Below are 21516 nucleotides of genomic sequence, written 5' to 3' on the forward strand. Positions count from 1 at the left end.
CAGTATTATGGGATGTTTCTTGGTGGGGGTCAGTATTATGGGATGCCGGAGCGAAGGGGTGCGAGCGTGAGGGAGTATTATGGGATGTTTCTCGGGGTGAAGGTGCGGGGGGGGGGGGGGGGGGCAGTATTATGGGATGTTACCGGCGGGAGGGGAGGTTATTATTATGGGATGCCGGGCCGGGCAGTGAGTGGGAAGTTCTGAGGGGAGGGTGAATATTATGGGATGTCGGGGGGGGCGGGGGGGGGGGGAAGGGGGTGTGTGTTCGCCGGGGAGACGGGGGCGGGGCTCGTTGCCGGGGTCCCAGGGCATATTATGGGATGTAGGCGGGAGGGGGCGGGGCCTACCCGGGTTTTTTTTCCCCTTTAAGAGGCGGTGCCGCGGCCGGAGCCATTTTCCCTTCAGCGGCGGCAGCGGCGAGAGGGGAGCCGGGGTCCGGAGCCGGGTGAGGAGCCGGGAGGGAACGAGGGCGGGCAGGGCCATCGGCGGCCTCCCGGGGCGTCTAGGCCAGCAGACGCGTCTCTCCGCGGGACGCCCCGTCGGCCGCGGCCGCAGCTCCTCCGGGAAAGCGCCGTCCCCCTGCCCGGGCGGCCGCAGGACGGGTTCGGCCCCTCCTCCCCCGCCCCGCAACCGCCTCGCCGCTGCCCGCAGCCCAGGCCTGCGCCGGTCCCCGGGGAACGGCGGCCCCTCGCCGCCCGCCCGCCCGCCGGACTTCCCCGGCCCCGCCCCGCGCCCCCGCCCGGGAGACGGTGCCCCCCGCCCCCGCCCTGCGCCGCGCAGCCCCGCTCCGGGCGGGGGCGGCGGAGCGGGGCTGCCGAGACCGCCCGGCCTTTTGTGTGCGGCCGGCGGCCGGGCAGGGGCAGGGCCGGCGCTGCAGTGCCAGCCCGGGGCGGGTTGGGGCTGCTGGCCAGGGCACCGCGCTGACAGCCGCCCCGCTGGCCCCAGGGCTCCTTGGAAGCCCGGCTGCCTAGCTTGCCCCGCCGCCTTCTCCCGACCCAAGGCAGACATAACCGAGGGTACCCGGCTGCAGAGGACGGGAGAGTTTTCCTTTAGGACAGCTGTTTTGGCTTGCTCGCCAGAGATGAGTTGCTGACTCAGTTTAATATCTGGTGTCTTCAAAGCCTGCTTTATCGCAACTCTAAACTGACACTTGCTGCCAGTGTTTCTATTATCCATAGGCTCCAAAGCCAGTAAAGTTGCTGTCTAAGCTTTCTCGCAGATCTCTTAGTAGCACTATTGCTTGGGAGAACGGAGTTCAGGTTCGCTGTAACTTTCTCTTTTTCTTTTCAATGAAGTCCTGGCCAGACTGGCAAGAAGACGACAACCTGTGTAAGCCCAGGCCTCCCCCAGTGTGGAGGACATGGCTTCGGGCATTGGATCTCCATCACCGTGCTCAGGGGGCAGTGATGATGATGAGATGGAGATCCTGTTGAACAACGCTATCCCCCAGCATCCAGGTATGCAGGTGGAGTGGGGATAATGTTGGTCTCAAGCTGAGTATGTGAAATGCATGATGTGTTGGGGATTGTAATTTTTTTTCCCACTGGAAATCACGCGTACGTTTTTAAAATCCGAGTCCCAGGGTTACTTCGAAGTGAGAGGCTTGCGGCTTTGTGTCAGGTGGAGCTGACTTTGTTCCAAGCCATTGCAGGTTGTCAGGGCCTGTGCTTGGAGGAGGTGTAGAGGATGGAGGCGGAGTGTCCAATTCTGGCTGGGTACCAAAATGCTTGCAAATTTCAATTTTCATGAATGGGGAGGGGGAAGAGGGGGGTAGTATGTGAAAGGGCAGGTTGCCTGGCTTGCTTTCATCTGGGAACTCAGGCCGGCTGACGTCCAGAGAAAACTGCCCTGGGCTGTTGCGTGACCCACTTTCCTTCATCACCACACCCAATTATTGAGGTTTCTTGTGATTCTTGCTCCGTGCTGGTTGCTCACCTTTGCTTTTTTTTTTTTTTTTTGTCCTTGTGTCTTGCTTTTTCCCTTGTGTTTGCATCCTCATCATCAACATGAGGCTTGAGTTATAGCCCAGGGAATTCTTCTGGTTTGGTTTTTTTTCTTGTTGCTGCTGCTGTTGATGACCTGCTCTGTGGACAAGCATCTGGATTCTTCACTCCCTTGTGAAAAAGGAGTGATGTATATACTTAATTGTAGTACGAGTGTGGGATTTCCTACTAACTCATGCTGGAGTGTTGTAGTGTCGTATAAGAGAAGTGTAACTGGAGAAGAGAAGATGGTGTTGTGGGGTTTTGGATTTTTATTTGTTTGGCATTTTTTTTCTTAAACCTTGTCTCTGGAGTTTTCTGGTGCCTCTGAGATCTTGGGCAGAATGGGATCATCAATAATGCAAATCTTTATGAAAAAACTCTAAAATCACTGCGAAATGGAGAGGTTTAGGTGATACTTTGGAAAGGGTAGGTCATTAGAGGCTCTAAATCAGAACTTGGGGGAGAAGATGCATGATCCGTGAAGGACCTGGTGTTGCAGCACCATGGGAGCAAAGAGACATCCATTGGTTGGGAATATGGCAGCAGCCAGGCACGGGACTCCAGGTTCTGAGACCTCTATCTCTGCTGTTTCAACCCCGGCTGCGGTACCTCCTCTGACCTGTGACTTCCTCCATCCTGCCCAGCTCGGGTGGTCAGGAGGCCATTTTCCCTTGGAGGGAGAAGGAGTGACTCTGGCTGTGTGCAGTGGGCGGGGCAGCAGGCGAGGGCGGGTGGCCGCGCTGCTCCTGCAGCCTGCCACAAAGAGAAGGAAGGGCTGTCTGGCTGCCCCTGCCCCTCGGGCCAAGGACAGCCAGGGAACGGGGGCACACAGATGGAAGTGTGCACTGATGCTGGGGAATTGGCATGTATTCTGGCCAGGCAATCAGCTTGCTAGCTGCTGGGGCTGGGGGAAGGTTCTAATTTGGATCAGAATAGAGTTGCTGAGTAACAACTTCCCTATAGAGGAGGAAAAGTAGTGGCTTACTAGCCTGTATTTGCATGTAGCTGTAGGATGTTCTGTACTGCTGAAGAGGGCTAGATGGTTTCTTTTCTGGAGATCCATGGACTGAAACAGTATCTTGCTCGGGTTCTCAAATGCATTAGCTGTTTTGCCCCCCTTTAGATGTGGCCATCTGTTTTATGCTCTTTCCTCTTCTTGTTGGGTTATGGCAAACTTCTTATCCCTGAGTTCTGAGTGCAATTCTACTTGGAGAAGCAAGATTGTGCAAATAGGTGGTGTTGGGAAGGGGGAAACCATGTTGATGGTACCTTAGGATACAATCTTTGAGTATCTGTTATGGACAGTTAGAGTTGTAACCACCTCTGTTTGTAAGTGTGTAGCAAGAAGCAGACAAGCTGATCTCTGTGAAGGGGGGCTGTATTGGAGTGCACAGATGGGGGTTAAATAAGACTCCTCACCTCTTCACATCCAGAACCCGAAGAAGAGCCAGAAGAAGAGCTTCTGTCAGAGGCTGACACTCCCAAAATCAAGAAGAAGAAGAAGCCCAAGAAACTGAAGGAACCCAAAGTGCCCAAGCTCAGCAAGCGTCAGAAGAAGGAGGTAAGAAGAAGGATGCCTAAGGTCACACTTTAAAATATGGATATGTAGGGCGAGGGTGCTTACTGTTGTTGTTGGCCAGTAGCAGCAATCTTTTGAATGAATCCTGTAGAACTTGGGGAGAGAGCAGTGCTTAGTGTTTATCCCAGGGTATTTTCTCATGCCTGGTCTCTCCCTCCCTCCTCAGCTAGGGGACAGCTCTGGTGAGGGGAATGAGTTTGTGGAGGAAGAAGAGGAGGTTCTGCGCTCTGACAGTGAGGGCAGTGATTATACCCCTGGGAAGAAGAAAAAGAAGAAATTAGGACCCAAGAAGGAAAAGAAAAACAAAGCCAAGCGCAAGGAGGAGGAGGAAGAGGAGGAAGAAGATGATGACTCAAAGGTAACAAGCTACCCTGCTGACTGCTTGCTTCTTATTTCGTGTATCTGATTTGGGGGATCATTGTGCTGTCCCTTTGGGATTGCACAGGGAGTTGGGACTGTGTAGTCTCTTCTTCCACTAGACCCTCCTGACTTGACCTTCTTCCCACCTTGCATTCTTCCCTCTACTGCTTTAAGCACACATGGAACTTATATCGAATCCAAATACTTTCTGTTTCCACTGATCCGCTACTGTGGCTGTGTCCTATGGTAGTGATAAGCAAATGTGGGGGGAAAAAATTCCCTAGGTCATCTGTGGAGTGTGGAAGTTCTGCTCAGAGTTGCCATGATTCTCTTTTCATAGGAGCCCAAGTCATCTGCTCAGCTCCTGGAAGATTGGGGCATGGAGGATATTGATCACATCTTCACAGAGGAGGATTATCGCACACTCACCAACTACAAAGCTTTCAGCCAGTTTGTCAGGTGAGCTACAAGCCTACACGTGAAATGGCTCGGGGACTAAAACTAGATTCCTTGATTTTGGAACCTCAGTGCATGCTAGTGTAGTACCTAGAGTGCAAACTGAAACAACAGTAAAATATTTGATCCCCAGCTTTTTTGTTTTCAGTAATTGTGATGATGTAGGTTCTCCCAGTCCCCTTTCTTCTCAACTCTGCTAAATTAATTTCTTTTTTCCAGACCCCCAAACATTTGCATCTTTCACATGGAATGAAGGGTGAGAGTAGGGAGAATCTTTGGCTGTTGAGATCAGAGATTAGAACGGAATGTAGTTTGAGATAAAGGTGCTAATGGGGGTGGCAGTGGGAAGGAATAATCTAAATTTCAGGGTGGTTCAGTAACCTTTCCTTCCTTCCTTCCTTAACTGTACACAGGCCACTTATTGCAGCCAAGAACCCTAAAATAGCAGTATCAAAGATGATGATGGTACTGGGAGCCAAATGGAGGGAGTTCAGCACAAACAACCCCTTCAAGGGAAGTTCAGGTGCATCTGTGGCAGCTGCTGCAGCAGCAGCTGTTGCAGTAGTCGAGAGTATGGTGACAAACGTGGATGCTGTCCTGCCGCAGCCCCCCGTAGATGTGCCACTCAGGAAAGCCAAGACAAAGGAGGGCAAAGGTGAGAAGCAGAGTCTGGCAGGAGGATAGAATGTGAGTGGTGTCAAGGCAATAGCCCTTCTGACTCTGCCTCCTGTGTTCCCAGGACCCAATGCCCGGCGGAAGCCAAAGGCCAGTCCTCGTATTCCTGATATCAAGAAACCTAAAACAAAGAAGGTGGCACCACTGAAAATCAAACTGGGAGGATTTGGTTCCAAGCGTAAAAGATCATCAGTAAGTGATGCTCCTTTCTTGACCTCGGGAGGAAGAAGTCATGATGCAATAGTGATGCTGGGGTGTGTGTCTGATTGCTGCCCCCCAGCATGTGTGTCTGAAAAAAAAGCTTTTCTCTTTCCTACCTCAGAGTGAAGATGATGATCTGGATGTGGAGTCAGACTTTGATGATGCCAGCATCAACAGCTACTCTGTTTCAGATGGCTCTACAAGCCGTAGTAGCCGCAGTCGCAAAAAACTCAAGGCTGGGAAGAAGAAAAAGAAAGGTATAGATACCTGCCAACAGTTGGAAATAAGCATAGCTAAGTGTGTAGAAAGATTAGAGGGATGTCTGTGTGGAGTGATGTTTAACAGCATACTTGAGGGAGAATTGATTGTGGAAAAACCTGATACTATTTTGAATAAGAAAAAGGTTTTTGGAAGTTCTTCCAGGAGTTCTTTGTTAGGGGAGCAGATGCAGTGCTGAGTTTTCCTGGCCTTGACTGTATCTTTTATTTCACGGGTGAAAGGGAGCACAAAGGGACTTATTTGGCTCCTGTTTCCAGGTCTTCCTTCTCAGCCTTTTTGTTTATATAGAGTAAGAGTTTTGTATTCTGGATCTCTAGATGGCCGTGTAGGCTGTTGGGAGTATATCCTGCCTGGCTATAGGAAACCTGTAGCTGTGGCTTGTACTACAGTCACTCCTCATCACCCTCTGCAGGTGAGGAGGACTCTACAGTGGCCGTGGATGGCTATGAGACTGATCACCAGGACTACTGTGAGGTGTGCCAGCAGGGAGGAGAAATTATATTGTGTGATACCTGCCCTCGTGCCTACCACATGGTTTGCCTGGACCCTGATATGGAGAAAGCGCCAGAGGGCAAATGGAGCTGCCCGCACTGTGTGAGTATTGGTTTCCCCAAATGGTGCAAGAGGTCATGTATGAGGGGCATGTCAAGTGACTTGGGGCTGTTTCTGTGGTAATGAAATAATCACTTTGTTTTTATTTCGTCTTCCATAGGAAAAAGAGGGCATTCAGTGGGAGGCGAAGGAGGATAATTCTGAAGGTGAGGAAATCCTGGAAGATGTGGTGGGGGATGCTGAGGAAGAGGATGACCACCATATGGAGTTCTGTAGAGTCTGCAAGGATGGAGGAGAGCTGCTGTGCTGTGATGCCTGTCCTTCGTCCTATCACATCCACTGTCTGAATCCCCCACTGCCTGAGATTCCCAATGGAGAATGGCTGTGTCCTCGCTGCACTGTGAGTTTCCGCTGGTACCATTCTCCTATTGCTACAAGAGGTGATTGATCTTATCCCTTTGGATCATCATATTTCTATGGAAATAGATGGTCCTTTGAAGACTGTCTCCTCATACACTTTTGTCAAAAAGCTTAAAAGCCTGACTTTTTGTAGTGGTATTGTGCCTTGATTGATTGCTTTCTCCTGACAGTGGAAAGAACCAGGCTACAGCCTCTTGAGTCTCATGAGATTTGTTCACATGCAGGGTAGTTGGACAGTTTTGTTTGTGTTTTTTTTTTTTTTTTTTTTTTTTTTTTTGTTTTGGTTTTGTTTTGTTTTGTTTTGTTTTTCTTTATCCAGCATGCCAGGGATCACTTTTTTGGGCTCCTGTATGTGTGTAGAAGCAGGAGAACAAGTGCAAGCAAATTCAGTGCTTAAAGTAATTTGAACTGATGCTGAGACAAACTGGTTTTGCACTGTCATAAGCTTTGTAATGCTAAGACCTTTCTTAGTAGATGGTTAGGAGAAAAATGCCATGCTTTTCCAGAAAGTTCTTGGAATAGGTAGTATAAATGGTGTTAATTGCTTTCACTTGGTGATAAAGAAAAAAACTGCTTATGTTGGGCCCTTAGTTCTACAGCCAAATATTTTTTGCACAAACTTTCAGTAAAGTTGTAGTTAGGCAGACTACTGGGCTCATCAAGCCTAGCATATATTCTGTCTGTGTAGTGAAACCATAGAAGTGACTCCGTTTCTGCTCCTCGTTGCTTCCATGTTATTAGAGTACATACACTGTGATACATCAAGCTCTGTTTAACTTCCCAGTGCCCAGCTTTGAAAGGAAAGGTGCAGAAGATCTTGATCTGGAAATGGGGTCAGCCCCCAGTTGGCCCCGCGCCACCACGTCCACCTGATGCAGACCCTAATGCTCCGCCCCCGAAGCCTCTGGAGGGTCGGCCTGAAAGGCAGTTCTTTGTTAAATGGCAGGGCATGTCCTACTGGCACTGCTCCTGGGTGTCAGAGTTACAGGTGAGTGGAGGAACTAACAATGGTGTAAGGGTGGACAGTTGAGGCTTAAACAACTACTGACTGCTTGTGTCCTGACTGCAGCTGGAGTTGCACTGCCAGGTCATGTTTCGTAACTACCAACGCAAAAATGACATGGATGAGCCACCCTCAGGAGACTTTGGAGGGGAAGAAGAAAAAAGCCGGAAGAGAAAAAACAAGGACCCCAAATATGCTGAGATGGAGGAGCGTTTCTATCGATATGGGATCAAGCCAGAGTGGATGATGATCCACAGGATCCTTAATCATAGGTAGGGGGTGTAACAAAGAGGATTTTCAACAAAGACCTTAAGCAAGGCTAAGGGAGAGGGGATGAGCTAAACTGCAGTATGACTGGGAGAAGCAGTGTGAGTTCTTTGTTGGTATGACATACATTGTTGCTCTGTTTCTGCTGCTTCACTGAGTCCATCCCTTCCATTTGCATGGATGGGGGGAATACTGCCATATCACTGTGCTTGAGACTTACTGGTTTCTTCTGCAGTGTGGATAAGAAGGGGAATGTCCACTATTTGATTAAATGGAGAGACCTACCCTATGACCAGGCATCCTGGGAAAGTGAAGATGTGGATATTCAAGATTATGACCTGTACAAGCAAGCCTACTGGAATCATAGGTAGGAGACTAGAGATTGTTTTCCTTTCCCTTCACTCAAGAGAAAGTATTGCAGTATGTCAAGCTCTAGCACTGGCTGGATTAATAGACGGAAATGGGCAAGAACATCCTCTTGTTGCTGACTCCTTATGCCTTTGGGCAGGGACCTTGTGCCACTCTATCAGTTCAGGAAGGTTCCAGCCCTGTTCTCTTGAGCCTGTTTGAGTTGGGTGATTGTCCTCCTATTCTCTGCAAGAGTTTTCTCCTAATCTGTTAATAAAAAGCCATTAAACTTGTGTCCTGGGGACTGTGTCTGCATAGGGAGCTGATGCGAGGTGAAGAGGGCAGGCCTGGTAAGAAGTTAAAGAAAGTGAAGATGCGGAAACTGGAAAGACCCCCTGAGACTCCCACAGTAGATGTAAGTTACTGTTCTTTGCTTTGGAGCCATCTGATAGAGCTGCTTATTTTGGGGTGCCTGCAGGTAAATAGGAAACCAAAAAGTGAACAGCATATGGTTTAGAGCTCCCTTGTAGCTCAAAGAATAAGTGATATTAGGGAGCCTTCATACAAAGGTCCACCATGTCCATTGGGTCAGACTCCCTAGCTCTTGGTGAAAGGGTTTTACAAAAGAAAAGGCTTCTTGTTAGATGCCTTTGGCCATTTGGAAGTTGGGTTTGGTGCTAGTCTGGTTGTCATCTGTGAAGCCTCATCTGTGCTAGTGAACATAGTGATGGCTAAGAAAGAACTCTTGTTAGTTGTCTAAGTGAATAAAAGGATTCCAACTCTTCCTTCTTTCCACTACAGCCAACAGTGAAATATGACCGGCAACCAGAGTACCTCGATGTAACAGGGGGGACCTTGCATCCCTACCAGCTGGAAGGGCTGAATTGGCTGCGCTTCTCGTGGGCCCAGGGCACAGATACAATCTTGGCTGATGAGATGGGTCTGGGAAAGACTGTGCAGACAGCAGTGTTCCTGTATTCCCTGTACAAAGAGGTGAGAGCTAGGAGGTCACTGCCCAGGGAGATTCTGCCTGTATTAGTGATTGCAGTCATCTAATGCTCTTACTGGCTCTTACTTACAGGGCCACTCAAAGGGTCCGTTCTTGGTGAGTGCACCACTGTCCACAATCATCAACTGGGAAAGAGAATTTGAGATGTGGGCCCCAGATATGTATGTAGTGACCTATGTCGGGGACAAAGACAGCCGGGCCATCATCCGTGAGAATGAGTTCACTTTTGAGGATAATGCCATACGTGGAGGCAAAAAAGCATCCAGAATGAAGGTACAGAACTCTGCTGTAACACAAGCCTGAATAGAGATGCACTCCACTGACTTTCAGCTGTTGAGATTCAGACTCTCTGCTATCCCTGGGACATGATTGTGCTTGTAGTTTCTAAGGGGAAATAACTGCAAATTGATGACAAGTGGGTGTTTAGACTCCTGCTGTAGACTGTTTAAACACTCCTACTAGTCTGAACTGATGAAGTCCTGGAGAAAGATAGTTGACTATGGTAATGTTGACCCTAGGCAAGTCCCTCTATCTTCCCTACTTAACCTGTGAAGTTGTGCATCTTTGCTACAGACCTAAGTTGATATCAGAATTGCCACTGTCGTAAAAGAAAAATATACAAAAGAAGCATGAATTTTTTTTCATCCTGAGGAATTGGCTGACAGGCCATACCCAGACATATGAGAAATTGCATTTTGTGCCCAGACAGGAAGGAAGAGCCTGACCTAGGTGCTGCTTTTTGTAGAACCAAGATGGAAGCTAAAGCATTTTCAGTGGCAGAGGCAGATAGACTCATTTCCTTCCTTTTGAAGTCAACAACCTTAAGTACTAGTAGTAATTTGAAATTCCATGGTAAACTACTTATCTTTTGAAGTCTTAGCTTTATCATGAGCCTCTTTTCTCCAAATCTCAGTTCTCTTAACATACTTCAACTTGTTAAGCATCTCTGTTAGAATATTTGGCATCTGTCCAAAAGTAGCAGGTACTGAGAGGGTTGGGTAGACTTGTGCGTTGAGAGCAATAGGGAATTAAAAGGCTGAAATGGTTTGGGCAGCATTTCAAATCTTGTAACAGGAGACTGGAGGTATGAAAGTTTTTGATGTGCTGTTGACCAGAGCTCGTCAGGATAACTTGGTGGAGGAACACTGCATCCACTATCCCATAACATGTTCATTCTTTTCATTTGCAGAAGGAGGCTGCTGTCAAGTTCCATGTGCTTCTCACCTCCTATGAATTGATCACAATTGATATGGCCATACTGGGCTCTATTGACTGGGCCTGTCTCATTGTGGATGAAGCTCACAGACTGAAGAACAATCAGTCTAAGGTACAGAGAAGCATAGGTGGTTCATGGGCATGGCATATGTTGCAGGGGAGAGAGACAGCTCTTAGTCATTTGTTCAGTAGTAAATCTGATGTGTTACTAAAAAGGAAAATCAACAGACTGCATTTGGAGATCAATCATCATTGGCAACAAGTCTGCTTATACAGATCACTGGTTAAAATATCTTTCTTTCCACATGAATGGGCAACTGGTGTAGACTGAAAAACAGAAAAACCTGGATGTGGTTGTTGTTCTCAAATACAAAATGACTTCTCTGAAAACAGATCACATACCTGCACCACCTCAGTTCTGAAAAGGTTTACCATGCTGAGCATAAAACATGCTCTGTGAGCAGAATTACCCTGCTTCCAGAGTACGCTTGCTCTCTGCATTCATCTGGCTTTGTAGCAGAACTAATTGGGTGTTACAGAGATTGAAGGTGGCCAGACGTGTTCAGAAATGCCTGGATAGGTGCTGAAAGCCATATAGTTGCTTTAATATGAGGCTGCACCTTAACTAAGTTTGTTTGAATTGAGTAGACGTGACTGTACTTTCTTAATCCAGCCCCTCCCTAGGCCTTGTGCCTTAGTTCTGGTATTGATTTGTCTGTCTACAGCTGGGTTCTAGTGCTCAGAATGCCAAAGACAATTATTATTGGAAAGCTGGTTTTAGAGGTTCTTGGAGACTGTAGACAAAATTGCTGCTTGATTTCTTTGTTGGTTTGTTTTGTTCAAATGGCTTTAGTGTTTTGGATCTTGGCGTGGGGCATCTTCCCGAGACATCACAGCTGTGCTTGCAGTTCAGTTTCTAGATCTTATTTTGTTGTAGTTAGCAAGACTGGATGCTGTTCTATGCTTAGCATTGAAACCATTGGAAGCAGGAAAAAATGCTTACTATTAATATTAATTAATTGAAGGAGGATGTAAAGTCTCAAGATTACACATTGACACTATGCAGAGCCATTAAACCTTTTTCTACAGCAGTTTCCTGTCCTGTAAGAGTAGCTTATAGGTGTTTGGCTGTAAGATAGGTCAGATGCTTCTTGACAAATCTGGGTTATCTCCTAAAGTTTTGCAGATATAATTAGCAACTTCCACATTTGATTCCAAAATAAGAATATTTTTAACTATAACTACATAGAAAGATAAATCCCTGTGGAGGCCACTAGAAGTACTCTTCTGGTGCAGTAACCAAAACATAAGTGATTTGTTTTTTGTTTGCCATCTAGTACAGCTGCTTTCATTAAGTTTGACCTTGTATCATGCTAAGTGTAAGATAAGCAAAGAAATGGCCAAGCTCATAGATAAATTACTGCTTTACTGTCAGTTTGTGCAGGTGAACATGGTACACTTGTGCTTAACTGCTCACCACATCTGGCTGGAATTACTTCGTTGTTGTGAAAACCAGTGTAATTTACCTCCAAGACACATTGGCAAACCCTTAGCTCTTTTTCTCCTCTGCTTGTTCAGAGCTCTGGAACGCTGCCAGGAGTAATATGAATAGGAAGAGTGACTTAGTTATTTCTAGAATTCTCAAGGCAGAGTAGTTGTAGGAATGTGGAATGGTAATTTAGCAAAAAAAAATACATAGTACAGCAGTCTAGAAGTGATTTGTGATCTGAAAGATTTGTAACTTGTAAGAGCAAAGGAGACCAACTAGCACCTGATGGCTCAGAGGATTTGCTGCAGTCATGGTTTAGCTATGCAGAACAATGATCCAAATAAGATCAGTCTAGTAACCCTGACTGGAATGTGAACTACTTGGAACTCTTGTCCAAACAGCTGATGTGATCTAAATTGAACCCTAGATTGGTGTCAACTTTCTAGAATTTTTTTTGTAAGCCTATGACTTAATAAACCTTTGATGTATTTGTGTGTGCTTGTTTTGGTTTATTTTCCCACTTTCTTCCTTGCTCTCTCTTTTCCAGTTCTTCCGTGTGCTGAATGGTTACTCCCTCCAGCACAAGCTGCTGCTTACAGGAACTCCCCTGCAGAACAACCTGGAAGAGCTGTTCCACCTGCTGAACTTCCTGACGCCCGAGAGATTCCAGTATGTCTTGCAGTGCCAGTCAGCCTGTGCCTGTCTTGTCATTCCTTTCCCCTCACTTGCTCTTTTGCTCTTTTTCCTTTGTGCGGTTTGCTGAGTGTCTGTTTCCCTGCAGTAACTTGGAGGGCTTCCTAGAGGAGTTTGCGGATATTGCCAAGGAAGATCAGATCAAGAAGCTGCACGACATGCTGGGCCCACATATGCTGAGGCGTCTCAAGGCTGATGTTTTCAAGAATATGCCATCTAAGACTGAACTCATTGTCAGAGTGGAGCTGAGTCCCATGCAGAAGTGAGTGTGGGGGTGAAGAGAGCACCTGCTGTTGAGCTACTGTTTCTCTGCTCTGCAGTTTCAAAGAGGGTGCTGCAACAGCCTTATCCTTATTCTACAGGATTTTCTGCACAGTGGGCTGCCACTAGAGCAGATGAAGGACTAATCCTGTGCTCTGGTTTAAGGGATAAAGAGATAGTGAGTGCCCCTGGCAGAGCCTAGGTAGCTGGCAGGTAATGCCAGAAGCTGCACAGAGTTTAGCAAGAGAAGAGTGGGTTAGTCATTTTCATGACAACTGTCTGAGTTATTTTCTTTTTTGTTTTCAGGAAATATTATAAATACATTTTGACGAGAAACTTTGAGGCACTGAATGCACGGGGTGGTGGTAACCAAGTCTCATTGCTCAATGTTGTTATGGATCTGAAGAAGTGCTGTAACCACCCCTACCTCTTTCCTGTGGCTGCTATGGTACGTCCAGTCACTTATTCTGTATAGGCAAATTCCCTGCTGGCTGTTATCAGGAGGCCAGCTAGCTCCCTAGGCAAGGCATGGATGGGGTTCCCATTTCTTTCTTTCTGCTTCTATATTTCTTTCATCTTGTCTTTATTTAGGCCAAACATGCTTTAAGACCTTTGTTTTCCAGCACATTTATATGACAAGTAGGAGCTGTCTTTTGACTCACATGAGGTGGTGAAGACTGTAAGAGTAGGGACTAAGTAAGAAAAGAGGAGGGTATGTAGGAGTCAAATTGCAAGAGAACAGGCACAGGTGTTCCATACAGGCAGTTCTGTACCTTGTGGTTGTGCCAAACTAAGTGACCAGGTGTGAGTCAGCATCAGCTGGGGAGGGACTAAGACCAAGTTAAATCCCTTCAAGCTGTTTTTGTTCCTTGCCCCTTATTCCCTCTTTCTCTTTTTCTTTTTAGGAAGCTCCAAAAATGCCAAATGGCATGTATGATGGCAGTGCACTCATTCGAGCCTCTGGAAAGCTGTTGCTGCTCCAGAAGATGTTAAAGAACCTGAAGGAGGGAGGTCACAGAGTGCTCATATTCTCTCAGGTATATGGAAGAAAACCTTTAGGCCTGGAATACTTTTTCTTAGAAACAAGTCTCTTGATCTGATATCCATTTGTCCCTCACTCTTCTGGTGTGGTGTTTTTCTGATATGCAGATGACTAAAATGTTGGACCTTCTAGAAGATTTTTTGGAACACGAAGGGTACAAATATGAGCGGATTGATGGAGGAATCACAGGGAACATGCGTCAGGAGGCTATTGATCGCTTCAATGGTATGGATTTTCCTACTTTTTCTGTAAAATGAAAGCTTGGCTTGTATGTGCTTAATGCTCATCATAGGATTGTTGTGCCCTGAGTCTTCTATTGCTTTCCTGGAATCTTAAATTAGTAGCAATTCCCTGTCAGGTGATGTGGGTCAGTTAAAATCCTTATTTGAGTACTGTGCACTCCCTTGATTACTTTTGTTCTCTTTTTTTTTTTTCATCTAAGCTCCTGGAGCTCAGCAGTTCTGCTTTCTGCTTTCGACTCGAGCTGGGGGTCTTGGTATTAACTTGGCCACAGCAGATACTGTGATAATCTACGATTCAGACTGGAACCCCCACAATGATATCCAGGTGAGTCTGAATGAGATTGCTTACTATGAAGTAACCTTGAGGAAGAGGAGAAATTAAATTGTCAGAAAGAGTGAAGGAGTGTGAAGCTTCCCCTCTAGAAATATGCAAAATTAGAGCAGTGAGCGTGGGTAGAGATGGGAAGTGAAATAGTAGAGGGCTCTTCTAGGGCACAGCCTTCACTAATGCTAAGAGCTGATGTGAAGGCAGGTGGGAAGCTTGTGGAGGTAGGTGGGGTATATCAGATTGCTGCTTGTGCAGCTCTAGATTGTTCTGAGCCCATCTCTTTTCTAGGCCTTCAGCCGTGCACACAGAATTGGACAGAACAAGAAAGTGATGATATACCGCTTTGTGACAAGGGCCTCTGTGGAGGAGCGAATCACTCAGGTGGCCAAGAAGAAGATGATGCTAACTCATCTGGTAGTGAGACCAGGGTTGGGCTCCAAGACGGGCTCCATGTCTAAACAAGAACTTGATGACATTCTGAAATTTGGCACTGAAGAGCTCTTCAAGGATGAGGCTACTGAGGGGGGTGAGTGCCTGGGAGTAGAACTGAAAGGGGTGGGGAGATCTGGTTCCTTATTTAGTGAGAGACTGTAGACACAGTGCTGATGATAGCTCTACAAAGAAGGTCTAGGGTGGCATTCCCTTTCATAGTCTGTTGAGAGCCATACAGCAACACTGTCTTGTACTCTTCCTTCAGGGGATAACAAAGAAGGTGAGGACAGTAGTGTCATCCACTATGATGACAAAGCAATTGAGCGTCTGTTGGATCGAAACCAGGATGAAACAGAAGATACAGAACTTCAGGGCATGAATGAATATCTCAGCTCCTTCAAGGTGGCCCAGTATGTGGTTCGTGAGGAGGAGATGGGGGTGAGTATGAGGTGGATGTCAGCTGATATGTTCTCCTGAGTGATCAGGAGAATCAGGAGAATCAATTAAGTTAATTGAGCTTTGAAGCTTTTAAGGCCAAGCAGGCAGGAATATAGCTGCTATGACAAGCTAGGACTTAGAGCACAGAGCCCTGAATTTGTTACCTGTCTGGCAGGAGGAAGAGGAAGTTGAACGGGAAATTATTAAGCAGGAGGAATCAGTGGATCCTGATTACTGGGAGAAACTTCTCCGTCACCATTATGAGCAACAACAGGAGGATCTGGCCAGGAACTTGGGCAAGGGCAAACGTATTCGCAAGCAAGTTAACTACAACGATGGCTCACAGGAGGATAGAGGTACAAATCCATAGGACCCTGAGGGAAAAACAGGTGTAAGTATATGTTGCTGGGAAGTAACGGAGTAGCGTCTCAGGCTCACGTACTGTTTTTCTTTCAGACTGGCAGGATGACCAGTCAGATAATCAGTCAGACTATTCAGTTGCTTCTGAAGAAGGAGATGAGGACTTTGATGAGAGGTCTGAAGGTAAGTTCTACTGGAGCAAGAGATCCTAGCTGGTTTGGAGTGTGGAAGTAATTGGGACTTGATTTGGGCGATTTATACGTTTTGTTGTGCTTTCCTGCTGGGGCAGTATTCACACAACAGTATGCTGTGTATTGTCTCTTTACTTAGCTGCGTTTCTCTCTTCAGCAGCTCGTCGGCCTAGCCGCAAGGGCCTGAGAAATGATAAGGATAAGCCTCTGCCTCCCTTATTGGCCCGTGTGGGAGGGAACATTGAGGTAAGTTGTACCAAGGAAGGCATTTGGATCCCACTGCTCCTGTATTCCTCTTGCCATATCTGTCTATCTGCTCCTTCATCCTAGGTGTTGGGTTTCAATGCTCGCCAGCGGAAAGCCTTCCTCAATGCCATCATGCGCTATGGAATGCCACCTCAGGATGCCTTCACCACTCAGTGGCTTGTTCGGGACCTCCGTGGCAAGTCAGAGAAAGAGTTCAAGTGAGTCTGCATTAGACAGGAATGGAAGACTGACATCAAATAGTCTTTTTGGGGAAGAATGGGAATTGGACCTTTTCTTAGAGACTGTATTTCCTCAATTAATTGGTTGACTCTTTGTGGGAGAATGAAGTATAAGCTGGGATTGTTGCTAACTCTGTTACTTGGATCTGACTCTTCAGTCACAAAAAAAAAAGAAAAGCTTTTATAGGAGTAGCAAGGCTCTACTCTCTCCCCAGAGTCTTTCTTGGGTTTATGATTGTTTCTGCTTCAAGACTCTTAAGTTAGCTGTGTCCCCTCTATGTACATAGTGATTCTGTTAGGAAATTCTCCCTTGAAGGAGCCTGGGGCCCACAACCTCTTACCATGGGTTAAGAGTCTCAGGGTAATTTCCCTTATGTGCTGGAAGGAGTCTGTCAATGCATGTCTCCAGATAATGCAGTTTGTGGACTAATTGCTTGTCTCTCAATCCCTGCAGGGCCTATGTCTCACTGTTCATGCGCCATTTGTGTGAACCTGGAGCTGATGGTGCAGAGACCTTTGCAGATGGGGTCCCACGGGAAGGTCTTTCTCGGCAGCATGTCCTTACTCGCATTGGGGTCATGTCACTTATACGCAAAAAGGTGGGTGCCTAGCAGAGCAGTGTGGTCTTTGCTGGCCATACAACTGTAGTTACTGGGGTCTTGTGTTAGAGACTTACCTCTCCTTTCACACCTGCTTTCGTTCTATCCTCAGTGGTCTGCCTCTACAGGTGTAAGGATGAGCTTTGTATGACTCCTCTAGTGTATGACTCCTCTTTCTCTCCCTCTTGTGCAGGTGCAGGAATTTGAGCATGTGAACGGCCGCTGGAGTATGCCAGAACTGGCAGAGATAGAGGAGAACAAGAAACTTTCACAGCCCAGCTCACCCTCTCCCAAAACTCCAACTCCTTCGACACCAGGGGATACGCAGCCGAATACACCTGCCCCTGTTCCTCCACCTGGTGAGGGCTCCCCTCTTGTTCAACCCTGCGTCCTGACCTTACCCTGGCTGTTCCCCTCACCGGAACTGTGGTGGTGGGGTCTGGGGGTGGACGCAGATCAGCTTACTCTCATGTTAGGAGGGCTGCCAAAGACATGTGCAAGCCCTTAAAGGCAAGAGAGGACACTGGCTTTTCTGGGATGAACTGGCACCAGTGAGAAGCCCAGCATTTATAGTGGGCAGGAAAAGGGTGGGGAGGGGTCATGTTAGTTCCATTTTGTGGGGCCTGATCTCTGGGAGCGCCCAGGAAGGGGGTTTTGTAACAGGGAAGACCTTACTGATTTGCTTCTGCTTTGTCTGCTCTGCTGCCCTGGTGTGGGGAATATACAGAAGATGGAGTAAAAGTAGAAGAAGGAGCTAGTGCTAAGGAGCAAGGAGAACCAGCTGAACCAGAGAAGGAGCTCAGTGCCTCTGCTGCTGAAACAGAGGCCCCTATGGAGGTGAGTTTTGGCTTTTTTGCCTTGTAATTTCTCTTGTGAATTTCTCTACTGCTGCCCCCTCTTAATTTCAGCTGAGGCAGGGATGAGTTTTTAGAGCAATATTCAAGATAACTCTCTGGTCCTCAGAATTGACCTCAGAGTTTTGTGTGTCTCTGCTTTTCAAGCAATTGCGATTGTGTTCTGTTGTCATGCACTGCTATACTTTGTGTCTCACTGGTCTTTATCCTCAGCAGTGTGCTCAGTCTGTGGAGGCACCACCACAGGAAGCAAAATCCCCGGTGAACTCCACAGAAGCAGATGAAAAAAAAGTAGAGGAAACAGAAGTGAAGGAAAGACCAGATGAACCAATGGAAGTAGAAAACAAAGGTACAGAGCACTTGATCCTAAAGAAATATGCTTGAATGTAGAAAATCAGTGGGAAGTTACGGAATAGTATTGGGTTTCACTGGTTGAAAAACAAAACTGTGGACTTGCTATGTTCCTGTACATCTCACGTTCCTAGTCTTTTCTGCAGCTGATGTGGAGAAAGTGGAAGACAGAGCAGCTGCTGAAAATCCCCCTGACCCTCCTGTAATCACTCTGGATGAGAAAGGTGAGGCACGATGACTCCCTTCTCTTCCTTAACCCTTCTTCTGCAAGGATTCCTTGTGGGTCCAACTTGTTGTGGTATCTGCCATGTTTGTTGTAATAATTTCCTGTGTGTACAGACGAGAAAAAGGACGATGATAAGAGAGACGTGGTGATGCTGCAGAACGGAGAGATGCTGAAGGAGTCAGTAGATGAAAGGCATAAGAAGGCAGTAAAGCAACGCTTCATGTTCAACATAGCAGATGGTGGTTTCACTGGTATGAGATCTTTATCGGCTTGAACGTGTTTATAAGCTCCTGCTTGTGTTTGTGAAATAATTTCCAACTGTTCTGGTGTCTCTTGGCTTTCCAGAACTACACTCCCTCTGGCAGAATGAAGAGCGGGCTGCAACTGTCACCAAGAAGACCTATGAGATCTGGCATCGGCGTCACGACTACTGGCTCCTAGCTGGGATTATCAAGTATCCTTGTCATGACAGACACATTCTTCCACCTTGTACATGATTTGTCACAGTGAAAGTGACTGTTCTGGATCTGACTGGAGTAGGTTATGTGAGAGGGTGCTTTATCTTCACAGGAGTGATAGGGATGGTGGGAGGGGGAGCTTCCTGAAGCATAGTTAAGACTTAGCAGGTCACAGATCTCATTCCTTTTCCTTGGCTGCTGTTCATCCCCTCTCTGTACCCCCTTTCCCCACTCCCTCTGGAGAACAGTACTGCCTGGGCTGTGTATTCCCTTGTTTTCACTGCCTTTGTTTGCCTGAGCTCATCCCATCTCAGTCATGGCTATGCCCGTTGGCAGGATATTCAGAATGATCCACGTTACGCCATCCTCAATGAACCCTTCAAGGGTGAGATGAACAGGGGTAACTTCCTGGAAATAAAGAATAAATTCTTGGCAAGGAGATTTAAGGTAAGGATTCCTATTCAGTATGATAACTGCCTGGATCTCTAAGAACAAGTTCTTGTGGTTCCGAGTTTCCACCAAGAAAGGGAAAGATGAATGCAGTGCTGTTTTCTTTTGGGGTAATAAAAAAAGCAATGTATCTCAGGATCATGCAGTTGCTCCATGATAGGAGCTTCCTTTTTTCTGGAAATTATATTGGGGAGCTTGGTTCAGTGCTCTCTATCCAAATTTTCATTGAATAACTGATAAGAAAGAGGCTTGAGGTTCAAGTCGCTGTTCTTGTCACAGCTTCTGCTTGGTCTGCTACAACCCACTCCGTGTGCCTGAACAGAACTCTGGGTTGCTGGAAAGGCTGCTGCCTTCAGTCTCTACTTCATCCTCTTTAGGAGTGAACGTAACTTAGTTGTGGGAGTGATTTAAGATCAAGTGAAAGCCATGTAGGTCTTGGTCTTGGGGCAAAACATTGATTGACTATAGACTGACTGATGAACTCTACACTGACAGGTTGATTTCTCCAAATGCTTACAATTTTAGACTCTTTCTATAAATAGGATGGAATACTTTTCCCTTGGGTTCAAAGAATAATTTCCATCGCATTTACCTCATAAAGAATGTGTAAAAAGAATCAGAGGAGGAATGAAAATACTAGAGGAGTTGCAGTAATCTATTAGACCCAATGTACCCTGGTTTTCTTGTGTGTGTGATTTTGCCTCATAAAGCACTTAATGGTTTGGGCTACTCAGTAAAACCGCTTGGTGAGAGGGGATTCAGTGGCACAATCTCGTTTTATGAGATGGTGGGGTATTGGATTAGGAGGGAGTGGAGGTGCAAACAAGGCTCCTCCTCAGGCAGCTGCTGAAAGACTCATTCCTGCCCCACCTTGCAGCTCCTGGAGCAAGCGCTGGTGATCGAGGAACAGTTGAGGCGAGCTGCCTATCTGAACATGTCTGAAGACCCATCTCACCCATCCATGGCTCTGAACACACGTTTTGCAGAGGTGGAATGCCTGGCTGAGAGCCACCAGCACCTATCCAAGGAGTCAATGGCTGGGAATAAACCAGCCAATGCTGTGCTGCACAAAGGTAATGCAGTGTGTTAAACAAGGGTGGGAGAGGTGTTTAGCAGTGCTGTCCCTTCCCCGTCCGAACAGATGTCCCTTTCTCTTGTAGTTCTGAAGCAGCTGGAGGAGCTTTTGAGTGACATGAAGGCAGATGTGACTCGCCTGCCTGCCACGATTGCCCGCATCCCCCCTGTGGCAGTGCGCCTCCAGATGTCGGAGCGCAACATCCTCAGCCGCCTGGCCAACCGCAGCAGTGAGCCCCCGCCGCCGCCCCCGCCCCAACAAGTACGTACCCTCTCTGGTCAGTAAGGGAGCTCTGGGGGGTGGGGGCCTCCGTGGGCCAGGCTGGGCTCTGGGGACCAGCCCGTGAGTCTCAGGTGCTCCTCTCTCGCCCTGCAGGTCGCCCAGCAGCAGTGAGTTCCTGGCCCAGTGCTGTTGACCTTTCAGCCAAGCTGAAGTGATGACCCCCTTAGCCCACCCCTTCACACTCTGCCCCTCTGCCTGACATTCCTGACTGGGTGCTGTTTCCCTCCATGGAAGCTGCTGCTCAGGTCTCTTGGAAGGAGAAGAAACTCCTTCCTCTGCAGCCAGCCCGTTGGAGCAAGGAGTGTGTTTAGGAAACAGGGGGATGGATGTATGATGGACTTTGTATATAGTGACTGGAGGCCCCAGCGCCATGTCTGTTACATGGAGAACCTGGCTGCATTGCTCCTTGCCTCCGCCTGGAATTCCAGTTCTTAATTTTATTTTGAGTTTGTTTACTGAGACAAGTGTGCAGGCAAGACCAAGCAAAAGCCAGGACAGAGACAAAGCTACCTCCATCAAAATCCTTTTTAATACAAAAAACTGACCGGACTTGTCAACTAATAAGCAGCTTGAAGACAAAAGAAAACAACAATGAAAAACCAACAAAAAACAGAGCAAAATGTTGATAAAACTGAAAAATAAAGTTTCCTTGTATTTTATTTTGATGTCTCTATTGTCATGAGTGTACTGGGTATGTGGTCTCAACATTGAAAGAAGAGGTAGTCATGTTCTTCTGCTGTATCAGAGCAGCTTTTGGGATCTCCTACGCCTCTGAGAAGAGTAGTAGATGGCCCAGCCCTGGCCGTATTCAAGGCCGGGTTCGATAAGGTCTTGAGGAACCGGGTCTCAGGAGTGGTGTCCCTACTTCTGGCATGGCTGTTGGGTTAAATGATCTTTAAACCTCTTCACCC

General features: G+C 47.2%; 1 protein-coding gene and 1 non-coding gene across 10 annotated transcripts; both read left to right on the forward strand.

The window, feature by feature from the left end:
* The first annotated feature begins 352 nt into the window (after positions 1–352).
* CHD4 (chromodomain helicase DNA binding protein 4) lies at positions 353–21264 on the forward strand. 9 transcript variants are annotated; one of them, XM_066341151.1, is made up of 40 exons: positions 353–445; positions 1296–1457; positions 3419–3546; positions 3731–3922; positions 4265–4383; positions 4794–5035; positions 5120–5247; positions 5378–5513; positions 5948–6129; positions 6248–6487; positions 7292–7495; positions 7577–7782; positions 8013–8144; positions 8444–8540; positions 8927–9118; positions 9207–9407; positions 10324–10461; positions 12386–12507; positions 12620–12793; positions 13099–13240; positions 13698–13829; positions 13942–14059; positions 14277–14401; positions 14693–14930; positions 15102–15274; positions 15450–15630; positions 15707–15817; positions 15983–16071; positions 16156–16289; positions 16765–16909; positions 17103–17268; positions 17637–17746; positions 17977–18112; positions 18261–18338; positions 18454–18591; positions 18686–18794; positions 19113–19245; positions 20126–20321; positions 20409–20600; positions 20699–21264. In XM_066341151.1, the coding sequence occupies exons 2-40, from the start codon at positions 1361–1363 to the stop codon at positions 20758–20760; spliced, it is 5838 nt and encodes a 1945-aa protein (XP_066197248.1). In that variant the 5' UTR covers positions 353–445; positions 1296–1360; the 3' UTR covers positions 20761–21264. The 9 variants fall into 9 exon arrangements, with proteins under 9 accessions (XP_066197248.1, XP_066197254.1, XP_066197249.1 ...); XM_066341157.1 differs by having other exon boundaries at positions 20409–20584; XM_066341152.1 differs by having other exon boundaries at positions 17980–18112.
* LOC136358293 (small Cajal body-specific RNA 11) lies at positions 17296–17434 on the forward strand. The gene has a single exon (XR_010743054.1). It is a non-coding gene; the product is annotated as a small Cajal body-specific RNA 11 (non-coding RNA).
* Positions 21265–21516: the final 252 nt, after the last annotated feature.

This window comes from Sylvia atricapilla, chromosome 2 (assembly GCF_009819655.1).
Source record: "Sylvia atricapilla isolate bSylAtr1 chromosome 2, bSylAtr1.pri, whole genome shotgun sequence".
NCBI lineage: Eukaryota > Metazoa > Chordata > Aves > Passeriformes > Sylviidae > Sylvia > Sylvia atricapilla.